The sequence below is a fragment of the Somniosus microcephalus genome, chromosome 2 (genome assembly GCF_052327205.1).
Source record: "Somniosus microcephalus isolate GS21.2 chromosome 2, FLI_Smic_1.0, whole genome shotgun sequence".
NCBI classification, from domain to species: Eukaryota; Metazoa; Chordata; class Chondrichthyes; order Squaliformes; family Somniosidae; genus Somniosus; species Somniosus microcephalus.
The window spans coordinates 178867186-178886000 of NC_140988.1; the positions used below are offsets into that span (position 1 = coordinate 178867186).

The following is an 18815-nucleotide window of genomic DNA, read 5'->3' on the forward strand; positions in this document are numbered from 1 at the left end:
ATGTACTGGGGTAGATTTTTCACTGGAGTTATAGCAGGAAGCTGGTGTAACTCCAGCAGACATGGGCAAGAAAATGCTTCAGAGCTTGTTCCGCCAGCTTTACGCTGCTCCTGCCACCTCCACTGTTCCATCAGAGTGACGGGTCACTTAGCGTATCGCCAACCATATGTAGGTGGGCAAATAAAATAATATGAAACTGTCAGAAATTCATGGCCATGGACGGCTATTTAAAATCTAAATGCCAAGCAATATTGATAGCTTAGCCACCAAATCTGAAAAAAATTGGATAATTGTTTTCAAGTTTATATTGGCAGCAAATATGCTGCCAGCAGTACTACTACAATTGGTGGTGAAGGCAGGGAAACCCACCAAAAATATTGAAATGACGCCAAGGCTGGAAAATACATCTCTGTGGCCGACAGGAGTCCCACCACACTGAAGATGAACTCCTATTTTCCCTAAAGTGGAATATCTGTGCGCTGTCTCACGGTGCAAGTGATGGTCACTGCTTGGACTGTGTGTACACATTCATGTAGGCGCCCATTAATCAGGTTGGATTTTCAGTGGTATTAAACTATTTGATATACCGGATGACTCTGCACAGGGTGCACACTCGCAGTTAAAGAGTGCAATGACATGCAGTATTCTTTAGCAAATGATTTTTGCTGTGGTTGGCTGGGAATTGATAGAATGTTATTGTGGCGAAACAGAAAATGAATAAGTAATTCTCAAACCGCTGCGTCAGAGCAGATAAACTTCTTCTGAGCTTCACAGATTTCAGGACATTAAATTAAAGCTTAAAATGAGTGCAGCTACATGCTCATAAATTATGAAGTAGGGCTTTCTATTAGTGAAGTTTCATAATTTCACATGAGAATCACAATTAATTCAGCAAAGTTGTTAAGTATACGTGCAGCTTCATACTTTCATGCATCATTAATATCATAAAGATCTTTTTTTTCCTGTGAAAGGATTAACCAGCTACAGTTTTTGCATCAGGATGTTTTTATGTAGCCATTGATTTGTGTGCAATTATTTCATTACTGATACTCAATGTGCTGAACTAATTAAATGAGATGCTCGGCTAGAAAGAGTGAAAATTTACATTAAGATGTGTTTTTCAATTAAGGACTGGTCCTACTGAGGAATAGGCTTCCCTTATCTTTTGTAATGCTAAAATGGTGCTTACTTGGGAGATTTACAACGGGCCTATTTATTTGATCCCACTAAAACAGTAGGGTAGGTTTTTTGATTGATTATGCCTGACTAATGGGTGTCCAGTGGGCATAACTGATCAAAAGAATGGGAGGGAAATCTGTTCAAACTTAGGTTATATGGTCAACTCTCATGCACATTGGCATACAGAGGTGTATTCACTCCCTCCACCACCGGCGTACCATGGCTGCAGTGTGTACCATCTACAAGATGCACTGCAGCAACTCGTCAAGGCTTCTTCGGCAGCACCTCCCAAACCTGCGACCTCTTCCACCTAGAAGAACAAGGGCAGCAGGTGCATGGGAACACCACCACCTCCAAGTTCCCCTCCAAGTCACACACCATCCTGACTTAGAAGTATATCGCTGATCCTTCATCGTCGCTGGGTCAAAATCCTGGAACTCCCTACCTACCAGCACTGTGGGAGTGCCTTCACCACACGGACTACAGCAGTTCAAGAAGGCAGCTCACCACCACCTTCTCGAGGGCAATTAGGGATGGGCAATAAATGCTGGCCTTGCCAGCGATGCCCTCATCCCATGAACGAATAATTTTTTTTTAAAAATAACTGGCAGTGACTGTGTGGAACTGATTACACTGAGTAAGCAGATAGCCAGATGTAAAACTGTAGCATCTGCTGAAAGGGCATCCATGTTTAAATATAGGACTGGTACTATTAGTGGTATTAATGATCAACTGGGGCTCTATTCCACTTCATCCATTTCCTTCCAGCCATGCTGTAATGTTGTCCAATGAGGAGCAGGGCCACCCATCTCACTATCAACTTATTATTCACCACTTTCACTTTGCCAGCAATCAAACAAGGGATTGGAGTCTTGTTCTGCTCCAAACTTGGCCACAGTCTTGGTTTCCTGCCTCCACAGTAATTCTGCCAATCACAGGTTTTGTCAAGCACTTTTGTCACCTAAACAGCTTTTGCAAAAAACAAAATATCCATTGGAAATATTAGCAGCCTCTGTAATTGCTACCAACATTTTTAATACCCACATGTTACCTTTAAATGATACATTCCTTTAAATTTACCCATCACCCTTTGTAAACAGTCCTTACAAGTGATTTGCTGCACCCCTTCTGATGAGCTCGGTTTAGCAGGCTAATATAGGCTGGCAGTTTACCCACATTGTGGGCTGAATTTTGCCAGCGCTCAGAGGGCAGGTTGGGGGCAGGTCAAAATAGCAAAGATTGACAGCGGGTATGAAACCCGCTGTCAACCCGCCTCCACACACAAGTCTCCCAGGTGTCAGATCTGTCTGCATAGAACTGACCCGATACCAAGCGGCGAGGGAGACAATTTATATCATTAAATGGCTTGTTAAGAACATAAGAACATAAGAAATAGGAGCAGGAGTAGGCCAATCGGCCCCTCGAGCCTGCTCCGCCATTCAATAAGATCATGGCTGATCTGATCCTAACCGCCAATCCACTATCACAGAACCATCTCCTGAATCTAACAGAATTAGACACACGAAATAGGAGCAGGATCAGGCTACACGGCCCCTGGGCCCGCTCCACTACCCACAGGGCCATGACCGATCCGAACCTAGACTCATGTCCAAATTCCTGCCCGCTCCCCAAAACCCTTAATTCCCTTTCTAGGAAACTGTCTATTTCTGTTTTAAATTTATGTAATGATGTAGCTTCTACAGCTTTTTGGGGCAGCATATTCCATGGACCTACCACCCTCTGAGTGAAGTAGTTCCTCCTCATCTCAGTCTTGAAAGAGCAGCCCCTTATTCTAAGACTATGCCCCCTAGTTCTAGTTTCACCCATCATCGGGAACATCCTCCCCGCATCCACCCGATCCAACCCCTTCACAATCTTATATGTTTCAATAAGATCGCCTCTCATTCTTCTGAACTCCAATGAGTAGAGTCCCAATCTACTCAACCTCTCCTCATATGTCCATCCCCTCATCCCCGGGATTAACCGAGTGAACCTTCTTTGTACTGACTCGAGAGCAAGTATGTCCTTTCTTAAGTATGGACACCAAAACTGTACGCAGTATTCCAGGTGCGGTCTCACCAATACCTTGTACAACTGAAGCAATACCTCCCTATTTTTATATTCTATCCCCCTAGCAATGAAAGCCAACATTCCATTGGCCTTCTTAATCACTTGCTGCACCTGCATACTAACCTTTTGAGTTTCGTGCACTAGGACCCCCAGATCCCTTTGCACTTCAGTACTTTCCAGTTTCTTGCCATTAAGATAATAACTTGCTCTATGATTTTTCCTGCCAAAGTGCATAACCTCACACTTTCCAGTATTGTATTCCATCTGCCAAATCTCTGCCCACTTACTTAGCCTGTCTATGTCCCCTTGCAGGTTTTTTATGTCCTCCTCACTCACTACTTTCCCTCCCATCTTAGTATCATCTGCAAACTTTGATATGTTACACTCGGTCCCCTCCTCCAAATCGTTAATATAGATTGTAAAGAGTTGGGGACCCAGCACTGACCCCTGCGGAACACCACTAGTTACTGATTGCCAGTCTGAGAATGAACCATTTATCCCAACTCTCTGCCTTCTGTTAGATAGCCAATCCTCTATCCATGCCAGAATATTACCCCCAATCCTGTGATTTTTTATCTTAAGCAATAATCTTCTGTGTGGCACCTTGTCAAATGCCTTTTGGAAGTCTAAATACACTACATCCACTAGTTCCCCTTTATCCACCCTATATGTTACTTCCTCAAAGAACTCCAGCAAATTTGTCAAACATGACTTCCCCTTCATAAAACCATGCTGACTTTGTCCTATTAAATTATGATTATCCAAATGTCCTGTTACTGTCTCCTTAATAATGGACTGCAATATTTTACCTACCACAGATGTTAGGCTAACCGGTCTATAGTTTCCAGCCTTCTGTCTACTGCCCTTTTTAAATAAGGGCATTACATTAGCAGTTTTCCAGTCTGCCGGGACCTTTGCTGAGTCCAGGGAGTTTTGGAAAATTATTACCAATGCATCCACAATCCCTACCGCCACTTCCCTCAAGACCCTAGGATGTAAGCCATCAGGTCCAGGTGATTTATCCGCCTTGAGTCCCATTATTTTACCGAGTACCACTTCCTTAATGATTTTGATCGTGTTTAGCTCCTCCCCCCCATAGCCCCCTGTTTGTCCAGTGTTGGGATATTCTTAGTGTCTTCTACTGTAAAGACTGATACAAAATATTCATTCAGTGTTTTTGCCATCTCCATATTTCCCACCATTAATTTCCCAGTCTCATCCTCTAAGGGACCAACATTTACTTTAGCCACCCTTTTTCTTTTTATATAACTATAAAAACTCTTACTATCTGTTTTTATATTTTTTGCTAATTTACTTTCATAATCTATCTTCCCTTTCTTAATCAACCTTTTTGTTATTTTTTGCTGTCTTTTAAAGTTTTCCCAATCCTCTATCCTCCCACTAGATTTGGCTACCTTATATGCCCTTGTTTTTAGTCGAATACTATCCTTAATTTCTTTACTTAGCCACGGATGGCTGTCTTTTCTTTTACACCCTTTTCTTCTCAGTGGAATATATTTTTTTTGGAAGTTGTAAAATAACTCCTTAAATGTACACCACTGATCATGTATCGTCTTACCCTTTAATCTATTTTCCCAATCCACTCTACTCAATTCCGCTCTCATACCTTCATAGTCTCCTTTATTCAAGCTTAGCACGCTTGTTTGAGATCCAACCTTCTCACCCTCTAATTGAATATGGAATTCAACCATGTTATGGTCACTCATTCCAAGGGGATCCTTTACTGGGACATTTTTAATTTATCCTGTTTCGTTACACAGGACCAGATCTAAGGTTGCTTGCCCCCTGGTCAGTTCAGTTACACACTGCTCAAGAAACCCATCCCTAATACACTCAATGAACTCATCCTCAAGGCAGCCCTGCCCAATTTGATTTGTCCAATTAATATGATAGTTAAAATCCCCCATAATTATAGATGTTCCCTTATTACAAGCCTCAACTATTTCCTGATTGATACTCCGTCCAACAGAGTTGCCACTGTTCGGAGGCCTATAGACTACGCCCACTAGTGTTTTTTTCCCCTTATTATTCCTTACCTCCACCCAAACTGTTTCATTATCCTGATCTTTTGACCCAATATCATTTCTCTGTATTACAGTGATTCCTTCCTTTATTAACATAGCCACCCCACCTCCCCTTCCTTCCTGCCTGTCCTTCCTGATCGTTAAATAACCTGGTATGTTTAATTCCCAGGCATTGTCACCCTGCAGCCATGTTTCTGTAATGGCCACACGATCATACCCATATGTAGTTATTTGTGCCATTAACTCGTCTATTTTGGTACGAATGCTACGTGCATTCAGATAGAGAACTTTCAAAGATATTTTGTGACACTTAGTTCCTGCTTTTGCCCTTTTTATTACTTTACCTTTTACTCCATACCTTCTGCCCCTTCCTGACACGCTCTGGTTTTCAATTTCCCCACTGCTACCTAAGTCTATGACCTTCTCTGTTGTCATTTTTATTATTTGCTCTCTAGGAACCTCCCCCCCACTAGTTAGTTTAAAGCCCTCTCTACAGCCCTAGTTATATGATCCGCCAGGACTCTAGTCCCAGCACTGGCCAAGTGAAGCCCGTCCCAACGGAACAGCTCCCTCCTGCCCCAGTACTGGTGCCAGTGTCCCAGGAAGCAAAACCCATTTCTCCCACACCAGTCTTTGAGCCACGCATTTAACTCTCTAATTTTATTTGTCCTAGCCAAATTCGCTCGTGGCTCAGGTAATAATCCAGAGATTATTACCCTTGTGGTTCTGCTTTTTAATTTGGCCCCTAGCTGCTCAAACTCCCTCAGCAGAACCTCCTTCCTTGTCCTATCTATGTCGTTGGTACCAACATGGACCACGACAACTGGATCCTCCCCCTCCCACTCCAAGTTTCTCTCCAGTCCAGAGGAGATATCCTTAACCCTGGCACCGGGCAGGCAACACAGCCTTCGGGACTCTCGCTCTCGGCTGCAAAGAACTCTATCTATCTCCCTAACGATACTATCCCCTACCACGACAACATTTCTTTTAACTCCCCCCACTTTAATGGCCCCCTGCTCCACGGTGCTGTGGCCAGGTTGCTCATCCTCCCCGCAGTCCCTGTTCCCAACCTCACAGGGAGTAAGAGCCTCGAACCTGTTGGACAAGTGCAAGGGCTGCGGCTCCTCCAACACTACCTCCTGGATCCCCATACCTGCCTCACTTCTAGTCACACCATCCTGACCCTGACCACGGACTACATCTGAATTAATTAATCTAATTGGTGTGAATACCTCGTGATACACAGAGTCCAGGTAACTCTCCCCCTCCCTGATGTGTCTCAGTGTTTGAAGCTCGGACTCCAGCTCTTCAACACGGAGCCGGAATTCCTCGAGCAGCCAACACTTACTGCAAATGTGATCACCGTTAGCATCAATGGTGTCCACCAGCTCCCACATATTGCAGCAGCAACACATCACCTGATCTCCCATTCTATGTAATTAATTAAATTTATTAATATTATTCTTAAATACCCTCTGCCCCGATTCTAGATGGTGAATATCACACCTTAGAAACTATAAACCAAAGAGATTAAGCTTCAAAAGGGAGAAATACTCACCAACCAATCACTTACCCGCTTTCTGGTGACGTCACACTTGGATTACTTTTTACCTCTCTCCTTCCCTCCGAGACTGGAGACTGGTAGGCCTTACCTGGTCTCTGGGCCTTTTATAGCCCCGCTCTGCCGCTCGAGATTCCCGCCGACGCTGTGAGGCCTTACCTGGTCTCTTGGGGCCTTTTATAGCCCCGCTCTGCCGCTCAGGATTCCCGCCGACGCTGTGAGGCCTTACCTGGTCTCTGGGGCCTTTTATAGCCCCACTTTGCCGCTCGAGTTTCCCGCCGACGCTGTGAGGCCTTACCTGGTCTCTTGGGGCCTTTTATAGCCCCGCTCTGCCGCTCGAGATTCCCGCCGACGCTGTGAGGCCTTACCTGGTCTCTGGGACTTTTATAGCCCCGCTCTGCCGCTCGAGATTCCCGCCTACGCTGTGAGGCCTTACCATTAAGAGCCTATTTAATGGTATTTTGAGACTTCTTTCCAATTTTACATGCTCCCCCATGGGTTACCCACTTCTCGGGGAACATGCCAGCTCAACCTGGCGTGATTTGAGTCTGCTCTGATGTTTCTGATAAGCTGACAGCTGCAGAAGTGGTGTAAAGGATGCCATGTTGCAGCTGTTCAGTTTCAGAGCTCAGAAACTGTTGGTTACTGCATTTGTAATACATTTAGAGATTTCTTTAGCTTGCAAGTGTTTAGAGCCAACTTTATATCCAGTGGCATCTCATTGGAACAACCTCTCTCACCATTGACAGATCGCTTCTGTCATCTCAACTTCAGCTGCCATCAATTCCAGCAACATCGGTGCCCTCGAAAAAAATCACATCCTGGTCCTCTGAATCCTTCCACGATCAGCCCCAAAGCCAACATCACCAGGCACATCAACATCACCAACAGCAACATCAACCTTCTCCGCAATCACCTGATGCTGCACAGGACACAGGGCATCAGCTCCTGACAACATTGCTGCCCAGGAGGCCAGCGATGACCTCACCATGGCCAGATTTACTTCACTTAACGCTGTAACCCCCAGCTGTCACATGATGTGCCAGGTTTACACCATCCCACACCAGCACCATAAAGCATCCCTATAATGTCCAAGCCATTCCATTCACACTCATCACTACAGTGGTGAGGGGAGTGGAACGCAATAAGACACTTCTCAAGGTGTGCACACATCTGTCCAATAAGGTGAAGTGTTGAAAATATAGATTGCACTGTATGACAACACATTACCAGAAACTTCACATGAACATTGGCTAAAACTCTCTAAACTCTCCACTGGCTGGAGTTATACCTAGCACAAAGGTTGTGGTAGTTGATGGTCAATCATCTCAGCCCCAGGACATCGCTGCAGGAGTTCCTCAGGGCAGTGTACTAGACCCAACCATCTTCAGCTGCTTCATCAATGACCTTCCCTCTCAACATAAGGTCAGAAGTGGGGATGTTTGCTGATGACTGCACAGTGTTCAGTGCCATTCGCAGCTCCTCAGATAATGAAGCAGTCCATGCCTGCATGCAACAAGACCTGGACGACATTCAGGCTTGGGCTGATAAGTGGCAGGTAACAGTCATGCCACACAAGTGCCAGGCAATGACTATCTCCAACAAGTGAGAGGCTAACCACCGCCCCTTGACATTCAACGGCATTACCATCGCCGAATCCCCCACCATTGACATCCTGGGGGTCACCATTGACCAGAAACTTAACTGGACCAGCCACATAAATACTGTGGCCACAAGAGCAGGTCAGAGGCAGGGTATTCTGCGGTGAGTGTCTCACCTTTGACTCCCCAAAGCCTTTCCACCATCTACAAGGCACAAGTAAGGAGTGTGATGGAATACTCTCCACTTGCCTGGATGAGTGCCGCTCCAACAACACTCAAGAAGCTCAACACCATCCAGGACAAAGCAGCCCACTTGATTGACACCCCATCCACCACCTTAAACATTTACTCTCTCTACCACCAGCGTACCGTGGCTGCAGTGTGTACCATCTACAAGATGCACTGCAGCAACTCGCCAAGGCTCCTTCGGCAGCACCTCCCAAACCCGTGACCTCTACCACCTAGAATGTCAAGGGCAGCAGGCGCATGGGAACACCACCCTCCAAGATCCCCTCCAAGTCACACACCATCCTGACTTGGAAGTATATCGCCATTCCTTCATCGTTGCTGGGTCAAAACCCTGGAAAACTCTCCCTAACAGCACTGTGGGAGTACCATCACCACACAGACTGCAGCGGTTCAAGAAAGTGGCTCACCACCACCTTCTCAAGGGCAAATAAGGATGGGCAATAAATGTTGGCCTTGCCAGCGACGCCCAGATCCCATGAACGAATAAAAAAAAAAACTGCCTATGGAAGGCAGCGTGATGGGGATGCGATGAGTGGCAAAGCAGGGTGAGGTAGACTGTGGCATTGCAGTAACGTTTTGTGATCTGCTGAGATCATTGAAAGTTTGGCGCCAGTGCAGCCAGGCACTCCTGACCACATCCCTGCTTGTGTCCTCCTGTGCAGTGTGCAACTAGACTGCGTTGATCTCCTGGGGAGGTGTCTTTCGCCCATGGGAAGGGAAGAGAATCTCCCTGCGTGCTGTGACTCTCTCCATAAGCATATGGAGGGAGTCATGCGAGAGCCTGGGTGCAGCTGTGCACCTTTGTGCAGTGCTTGTCAGTGTTTGCAGCACCTCAATGCTGCAGAACACTGACAGCACAACTGTCAAACTCAATGTGGCCGGGGTCCCTTTAAGGAAACTGGCTGATGACGCATCACCAAATGACGTCATCAGACCCACTTCCTGTTAATTGGCCAGGAACCCCGCAGGGCGGGCTTAACAAGGCCAATCTACGGAAAATCTTTTTCAGAGAGCAGCTGCAGACGGGAGCTGGACCGGAAAATGCCAACCACCTCTCCCGCCGCCATCCCGCTTCCACAGGGAAAACCCAGCCCTGTGTAAGTGAAGCTGGCTTAGCTAAATCAGGCAGGACCAACAGCAGTCGGGCAAGCACTAATAACACACAATCCGGCTCACGCCTGATCGGGAAATCTACCGAAATGTGCCTGTATTAAAAAAGGTGATTCCGTAATCTCCATACGTTTCCAGTCCTATGGAATCTGAACTGTTTACATTGTGGTGTAGATTCCCAAATCTTTTGAGGAGTGTCCGTGCAGACCAATGACCACTTGACCTATGCAAGGTCTAGAACAAGGTGGAGGCAGCTGGCAGCAGCTGCTTATGTTGCTGCTTCTGCACTGCAGCCTCTGGAGTCACTGGTGAGCCTCACTTTAGGAGGAAGTGACATCACCGCCTCATTGACCTTACAGCCTTGCTGCTGAAGTCAGGGCTGCCAGCGATGACGATTAACACAGCATGTCTCATCCTCCTGTGGAAAAAATGTGCCAGGAACAAGCAAAAATACTCCAACTGATCTTTGGAGAAGAAGGATCAACAAGTTCAGACTAGAGGCTGCACCTTTCGACAGGGCTAACTGGAGAGTAATCAGGAGTAGGAACCCTGGATGACTTTCTGTAGCCCAGGGTCACCTAGGTCAGCTGTACCACCCTAATCGGCATCCGGCCTGAGCTTAGCTAACTCAGCATGGGCTTAGAATTGGACCTTGGGCCTTCTCTATATGGCACAGTTTACATTTGCTTTATCAAGTAAATCACTGGGGAATGCCAAACCTTGGAATTCCTTTTGATTGATTATTTTTTGAACAGTAAAACATTTTTCCCACTAAAGGTGAGGAACCCGTTTTTCAGTTGTTTTGGGCTGGAATTTCCTCCGCTGTACTGCTTGAAATCGAGCAGAATAGTGAGGAAAATTAGGCAGCGAAGCCTATCTGAATTTCTGAGGTACTGGTTTGGAGGAGTTACTGATCCTGGCAGTGTAAGGGAAATACATTAGTACGCATAGGTAAGAAGCACCATGGCACCCTGGATAACCATCATATCTGTACCTCACTCCCTCATTCAGTACCTCCTCCAAGTCAATTTTCACAATGATATTATCAGTATTCTTTAAAAAAAATTGTATTCTATATATCAATAGAAAGACAAAAAATAAATCTATCTTGTAAGTATTTGATATTTTTGATGAGGCACTAATGTCAAATAGAACCTCAGAAGCTGATGGGATGGGTCCCTGATAGGAAAGCCACATGGAGTGCCAGAGCTTAAGTAATGCCACTGGGTATGGGAAGACCTGAAACAAAATGTGACTGAGGGCAGAGGGGAGAGTAAAATGGTGAGATCTTGTGATGCCTGTAGCCAGCCTAGTTACACTGACTGACAGACTGGTGGACTTACTGACTGTTGATGAGACATCCCCCATAAAAGGTCAGGTCAAGGATTGACACAGGTTTGCAGTAAAGTCATGTACCTTGTGTCTACATTAACTGGATGACCATTAATCCTGAAGACTCTGTTATTATTGCAGTAAACTGGGTGTACAGAAAACATTAATGGCCCAGAAATTCAATTCGCAGGCCTCCCGCGGGCGGAGGGCTACGATTTGGAAAAATCTGCGCTTGGACCGGAGGGCTCCCGGGAGATGCAGAGTTCCTTACCTGGGCCTCTCCAAACTGCCGGTGTGCAGGGCCCACGTATCCCAGAGGCGCAGGTGGTTCGCAGTGTCCCTGGGATCACGTGGGCCATGGGGAGCCAATCAGAGAAGGGAATCTCCATTCATAGATTTGACAGGAAGACCTGTCAAATATATGAATAGAGATCACCCCCAAAACATAGTAAAACTTCAAATAATTTTTTAAAAAACAGCACATTTTTAAAATGACTATAAATTACATAAATTAACTATTTTAAACAAAAATTTAATTTTTGAGAAAAATAAATAAAGTTTTTAACGGTGCTAAAAATAAACTTACCTTTAAAGTATTTTTAAATGATAAATCAGTGGAAATGTTTTTTATAAAACTTTTTTCAACTCTTATCCTGGTAAAAGCAGGCGCAAGAATTGTAATTGTTTTCTGCGGGCGGAGGGTTTCCAAAAAACGGAACTCTCCACCCACAGAGGCCCTTCTCCCAGGCAGCCGGAGGATCTGTCAAGAGCATTCTTGACAGATCGGAAATGCTGGTTTCCAGCACATGTGCAGTGTATGCCTGAAACCAGCATTTCCAATGTCCCTACGGGTGAGTACACAGCGCGTACCCACCCGTAGGGATCGGAATTTCTGCCCTATGCACAAGCCTTCCTTATTAATTAGAAGCCTTGAAGTGTTTTATGTTTACCTTCCATTTAGCACTTTCCAGTGTGTGAATGTCAGTTGTCCTGTTCCCTCAGGTGCTCATGTGCTGATGGCTTTGAAGGTGAGGTCTGTGCAGTGAACGTTGATGACTGTGAGGACAACGATTGTGAGAATAATTCCACCTGCATTGATGGAATCAATAACTACACTTGCCTCTGTCCACCTGAATACACAGGTAAGGGAAGTAGGAAGTAGTGGCAATCTCAGTATCACCAAAACAAACAGTAAATGCATATTAAAGAGACAATGGTAAGATTATCTGCTTCTTTCAGTGCGTAAAGCATAACAAGAAACTTGTTCAAAGTTGCAGTGTTTATTTTTCTGTTCTGTAACAAATTATATTAAAAATGAAACGGCATTTTTCTTGTTTTTCTTGTTGTGCAATAAGAAATTATTGAATGGCTACTTTTTATATTTTCTCCTCACATTCTTTGGCTCTGATTTACTTCCCTGACCTCTTCTTTCCTGAAGGCACTGATTCATGCTGGGATATGGTTCCACAAGCAGTGGCAACCGTCCAGTAACTCAGCCACTGGCTATTCTTTATATGAGGCCAGTTGTAGCACCTCTGTCTATCACCACTCCAGCTGATATCAACATAGACCAGAGATTTAACCTGGAGCCTTCCTAGACTGTATAGCATACTTAAAACACACAATGGAATGCCAGAAAATTATGTATCAGTTTGTAAAATAACTTGAATGCAGTAAGACTTAAGTCTAAAATTACTGTTTGCAATGTTAACATATGAATGCATAATGTCCCTTTTAAGATAAGAGACAAAGGAATATCATACAAATATATTAAGTGTTCAGACACTGATACTGCAAATGGTAATTTCTAGACTTTAAATTCCTAAGTGTTGAGGTATTTGACAGATAATTAAACCTGAAGGTGTGGTATTTTCTTTTGAATGTCATTTATGTAAAATATCTTTTAAGCTCTGTTCTAGTTCCTTGTTCCACGTGTCTTCTGTCTGATTTGTTGGTTGAATGGGAATTTATTAACACTAGCCTCAGTCTAACAAGTAGTAGTTTGGGTAAGAAATGTTACAGTTTATTCTGTTGGTTTACTGCTGCAGTGTTACATTTTTTTAACATGACTTTATAGAACCAGAGCCATCTGGAGACTTGAGAGACAGATGTCTGGATGGCTTCTAACACTGAAGATGCACAGTATGAAATAATCCGATAAACTAAAGGACGATGCCAACTAACTACTTTGAGGTAGTTGTGCCACATGCACTAACCACGAACAAAAACAGAGGAACAAAGGCTTTAGTATCGGAACTCTGCGTCGTCTTGTTCCACTGTGTATTTTCTTTGGAATACAGTACTGTGATTCAGTTTCCTATAGGCACAAGAAACTTACCACAGATTTGTAGTAGATTAAGAGGGAATAGAGCTGTAGGCATGCATGATATGGAATGCTGGCTGCTTTATTTCACAATATGGCATTCCCAACGGTGTGCTTAGCGATGGAAATTTTCAGATTTGTTCCTGATTTCAGGTGTTTTAAGTCAGGATTTCAGTTTTGATTTCTAAAATGGAATGTTAAAAATGTTTTATTACTTACTATGCACCAAATGAAACAGTAAATTGGAAGTAAGCAGTGTCTAGAGATATTGTTAAAACAGTCTTTTCTACATTTGCAGTTATGTTACTTCCAGATTTTTCTTAAATATTCACTCATGCAGATCTATTGTAGGTACTGCCACTATTGGCCCTGAAATTGCGTTCAGCAGCGTACCTAAGGAGTACGGCGGCGATCTCCGAACCAATTCCGCACTTACCTGGTGCGAGGCCCCAAACAAAAACTTGCTTTGAAATGTTGCAGAGTTGTGCGCAGCGTAGTGGCCCACGGATTCCCGGGGTGCACCATTGTGCGTAAGCGTACCTGGGATCACAGGGGCGGTGCTCCTTTCACCAGCCAATCAGGAAACATAGGAAGCCCCATTTGAGAGTTAAGCATAGCAACCTAACAGCCTCACTATAAATACTGGCTGGCCTTAACTCTTAGATTGATTTTTCTTTCAACACATGTTTTCTTGCAAGCTTACCTCAATACATTTCCATTTATCTGTAAATGGCCTGACAAAAAGTTGAAATCTATTGTGACACCATAAACTTGATAACATTATTATTTATATAAATAACACACATAAGAACATAAGAAATAGGAGCAGGAATAGGCCACTTGGCCCCTTGAGCCTGCTCCACCATTCAATAAGATCATGGCCGATCTTGGGCTCAAAGCCACTTCCCTGCCCGCTCCCCATAACCCTTCACTCCCTTATCTTGCAAAAATCTGTCTATCTCCACCTTAAATGTATTTAATGACCCAGCCTTCACAGCTCTCTGGGGCAGAGAATTCCAAAGATTTATGACCCTCTGAGAGAAGAAATTTCTCCTCATATCAGTTCTAAAAGGGCGACCCTTTATTCTGAAACTATGCCCCTGAGTTCTAGATTTCCCCACGAGGGGAAACATCCTCGCTGCATCTACCCTGTCAAGCCCCCTCAGTATCTTATATGTTTCAATAAGATCACCTCTCATTCTTCTAAATTCCAATGAGTATAGGCCCGTGAGTATAGCCATGAATTATTATGGTTCTGAAATTGCAATTTTCTCATCCACCCTCCTCTTACGCTGTGCAAACAGGCTCCTGCGCCTGTTTGCACTAACCGTAAAATTTTCCAGCGTAATTGATGGGCAGTTGGTGGGCCATTAGCCCAGCTTTTCGACAGCAATGAGGATTTGATAGTCACAGCGGTTCATCTTTCTATTTGGAACTTGGCAGATTGCAAATTCGGATTTAGCGCATCCCGAACTTGCGGTCAATTTCAAAGGCAGTATGGCGGCATACTCTGAGAGCATGCGGTCATACCGACTGCAAAATCAGGGCCATGGTAGATTTCTGATGCAAATACCTTTGGTTATGATAAAAATCAAGTTTTTATACTAATCCTATATTAAAAGCCAAAATCCAGTTCGTGGATCCTCCTGAGATTGTAGTTGCAGTTACCCTTGACACCCTTCGCAATGGTCCCAGACTCTGGGGCACAAAATCCAAGGCCCTCTGGGGATATGTTTGCCATAAGTCCAGAAGAGCCAGAATTAGGCCAGGATCTAGATATGCTGGGCCCCGGCCTTCCCCACAATTTCTGCTGAGCCTAGTTTGGGGCTAAGTCTGTTCACCACCCCTCCTCCCGAACAAGAGCACTGGAGTCAAAGGGGACATGGCTGAGGAGGAAAGTTCCAGGCTGGCAGTTTCCTTGTCCTCAACTTGACGAAACAGCGGTAGGCCTGTAGGCCAAATGCGAGAAGGCCTACCAGCCTACAGGCTGGTGTATATGGAGCCTACCTGGGATTATGGCCTGGGTCCACAAAGATTGAGAAATTCTTTGCAATATTTTTGGCTCCTTCTGAAAAGGGCCAATAGAATATTGAGGACATTTTAACAGGGGGAGTTGGGATTCCGCAATCCTCCCCCACCCCCCAGAGTGGGCATCCCACATTGGATTTTCTGCCTCCCAAGATGTACCCCTAGCAAACACCTGCCCAGATTATTATGTAAATAAGGTAACCTTTGCTTGACCCTGCACATTTTGATGGGGTCAGTGCCAAAGGTCACCGGCGGGCCTATCTCAGTAATTATGCCAGGATAAACAGCCTGCGGACTTTCAGAACATATAAATTAGGCAGCTTCCACATAATGTGGCTGGAACACCAGAGAAGGAGTGATCGCTTTAGATGAAACAAAACATACCTGGTCATTTAGGATCCCGTATCTCACTTACATAGTCCCCCGCCCCCATGCCAGAAAATCATATTGTCACACAACAGGCAGCCCTTCGCAGATATGCCTGATATTCTGTCCTTGGTACTTCCAGGTTATCATGAGCAATGTAACTGGAACACCAGAAAATGATGCAACTGAGCTGACCTCATGTCATCCGGTGAGGGCAGCTCGTTCGTAGCACCTGAGCAGCACTGGCACCAGCTTTATCCAGTTCAGAAGAGAGGCATCATACACAGCTGATGCAATGAAGTGTGTCAGAATATTTACGTTATTGTGTTGTGTCTCTGTCAACAAGCAAAAGAAGTTTGCCAAACACCTCTTTGTGAAGATCGGGTCCCTTTAAGGAGGTCACCTCTAAAACATGAAATGTATGGATTGATTGCTTCTTCCTCCACTTGGTTAGGGTAATTTTGCCTTTGGGTGATAATGTAAAATGGTGATATTGATTCAACCGCCTGTTATACATCTTGCCCAATTTTAATTTCAAATTTCAATGACACTATCACCCAAATTCAGAATTACCCCCCCCCAGTGTGACTGTTATTAAATACTCTAGTCCAATCTGATGCTGCAAACCTCGTTCCCTAGCTACCGACTCCATTCCCCCTCCCTGGCCACTGTCTGAGACTGAACCAGACTGTTCGCAACCTCGCCGTCTTACTTATCTCTGCGCCAAGCTTCCTTTCCCATACGCTCTCCATCACCAAGACCGCCTACTTTTGCACTTGCAGTGCAGTAACCTACAAGGCTACGGACCAAGAGCTGGAAAGTGGGATTAGGCTGGATAGCTCTTTTTTGGCTGGCACAGACACCAAGGGCGCGATCTTGCCAGCCCTGGGGAGTCGGGTATGGAGGCGAGTCTGCCGGGAAAATGGCAGAATCTGGGGGCGGATGCCCAACCCACCCCCAACCTGCCTCCGTGCCATCTTGCCAGGAGGCGGGTAGCCGATCCGAGCCGGGTCCCGTCTCCTTGGTAATTAACAGGCAGATAAGAGGATTATCCCCATTTTACCCACACAAGTGCGGGCTTCCTGAAGGCTCTGAACCCCGCCAGGGTCACCGAGGTAAGCAGTAGGTCGGAGGGGTGCAAAAGTGCGCTGTGAAGGTAAGTGATGGGTGCAAGTGTGGAGAGGTGAGTATGTGAGGTAAGTGGAAAGTGTTAGTAAAAGTTTACTTACCTTTGTTTCTTCCTGCAGGCTTCAATCGGTGGGTATGCGGAGAGTCTCGCACCTCCACGGCAGAGATGACAGATGGCCATTGCGTTCTCCAATGCAGCAACCATCTAATTTCTGCTAAATAAAGAGGTTTGATGAGTCTTGAATTCAAGAACTCATCATACTACAGAGAATGTCACTGTTTGATAACTTCACAGAGCTGTTAAACGATGACAATTCAGCTGTCAAAAAATTTTGACAGATGAAACGTCATACATCGATGTTCTCTGTAACTGGCTTTCCCTTAATTGGCCTGCTAAACCCGCTGGGCTGGCTTAACAAGGTCAATCAAGGGAAAATAGCGTGGGTTGGCCAGAAGTTGATGGAGGCGGGACTAAAACCTGACAAGTGGGAGTCCCACCTCCAAAAGCTCCCCATTGACAAAATCCAGCCCAATGGGTCAAATGGCCTCCTTCTGTGTCGTAAACTTCTATGATTTCTATGATATGATACTTCCACCTCTGTAACATCGTCCGTCTCCGTGATGCCTCAGCTCAGCTGCTGCTGAAACCCTCAGCCAATCCTTTGTTAACTCCAGACTCAACTATTCCAATGATCTCTTGGCCGGCCTCCCACCTTCCACCCCCCATAAACACGAGCTCATCCAAAACTCTGTTGCTGGTATCCTAACTCGCTCCAAGTCCTGTTCACCCATTACCCCTGTGCTCGCTAACCTATATTGGCACCTGGTCTGGCAGCACCTCAATTTAAAAATTCTCATCCTTCTTTTCAAATCCCTCCATGGCCTCGCCCCTCCCTATCTCTGTAATCTCCTCCAGCACTACAACCATCCGAGATATCTGTGCTGCTCCAATTCTGGCCTCTCATGCATCCCCGATTTTGATTGCTCCACCATTGCCGGCCGTGCCTTCAGCTGCCATGGCCCTAAGTTCTGCAATTCCCTGCCTAAACCTCTCCACCTCTACCACTCTCTGCTCCTTTAGGTCGCTCTTTATAACCTACCTCTTTGACCAAGCTTTTGGTCATCTGTCCTAATATCTCCTTATGTGGCTCATGACAAATATTGTCTGATAATGCTCCTGTGAAGTGCCTTGGGACTTTTTCATTGCTTTAAAGGCGCTATGTAAATACAAGTTGTTGTTGCTCAACCCAATCGAGCTGCAGCTGCATTAATTGTTAGCCACTCAGTACATGTAGCTGTGTGATGGGACATTGACGTTATTGCAGAGCGGGGCAGAGTAGCATGCTACTGATTATTGCTCGAGAGCCATTAACACTGGGTCTAAGGATATAGTCAATAGTGTCGCTACCTTAATGACTAGCTGTTTGTTTTGTCAACTCATTTTTACAGCATATATGGGATTTTGTCAACATATCAGGAAATAACAACGAGTTGTGGAATTTCCTGACATCTGGTGAACACATGAAACCTGAAAGCCTAATGACCAACGTCTGCCACTAACTAAACCTGCTAATTTTGCTTACTGGCCTATTACCATAATTTGCCAGCACCCGTTAAACACACTTGCTATCTCAAACTCTGAATGACTAGGTTTATTTTAAGGCGAGATTTTAGAGTTTGTCAACTCATAGTTCTACTACCTAGTCAAGTGAAGAATGATTAGAGTGCCTCTGCAGTTGAGTCCCATAAACTAGTCATTGAACAAGGAATATAAACAGAAAATGCTGGAAATACTCAGCAGGTCAGGCAGCATCTGTGGGTGT

The 18815-nt window shown here is 45.0% G+C and overlaps 1 protein-coding gene across 10 annotated transcripts in view; it reads left to right on the top strand.

The window, feature by feature from the left end:
- Positions 1-18815, top strand: part of slit2 (slit homolog 2 (Drosophila)) — a 605319-nt gene that overhangs the window by 550995 nt on the left and 35509 nt on the right. For all 10 annotated transcript variants that reach the window (XM_085967585.1, XM_085967587.1, XM_085967589.1 and 7 more), the window contains one exon: positions 12150-12289. In XM_085967585.1, the coding sequence (XP_085823711.1) occupies positions 12150-12289 (140 nt within the window). The remainder of the gene's footprint in view (positions 1-12149; positions 12290-18815) is intronic.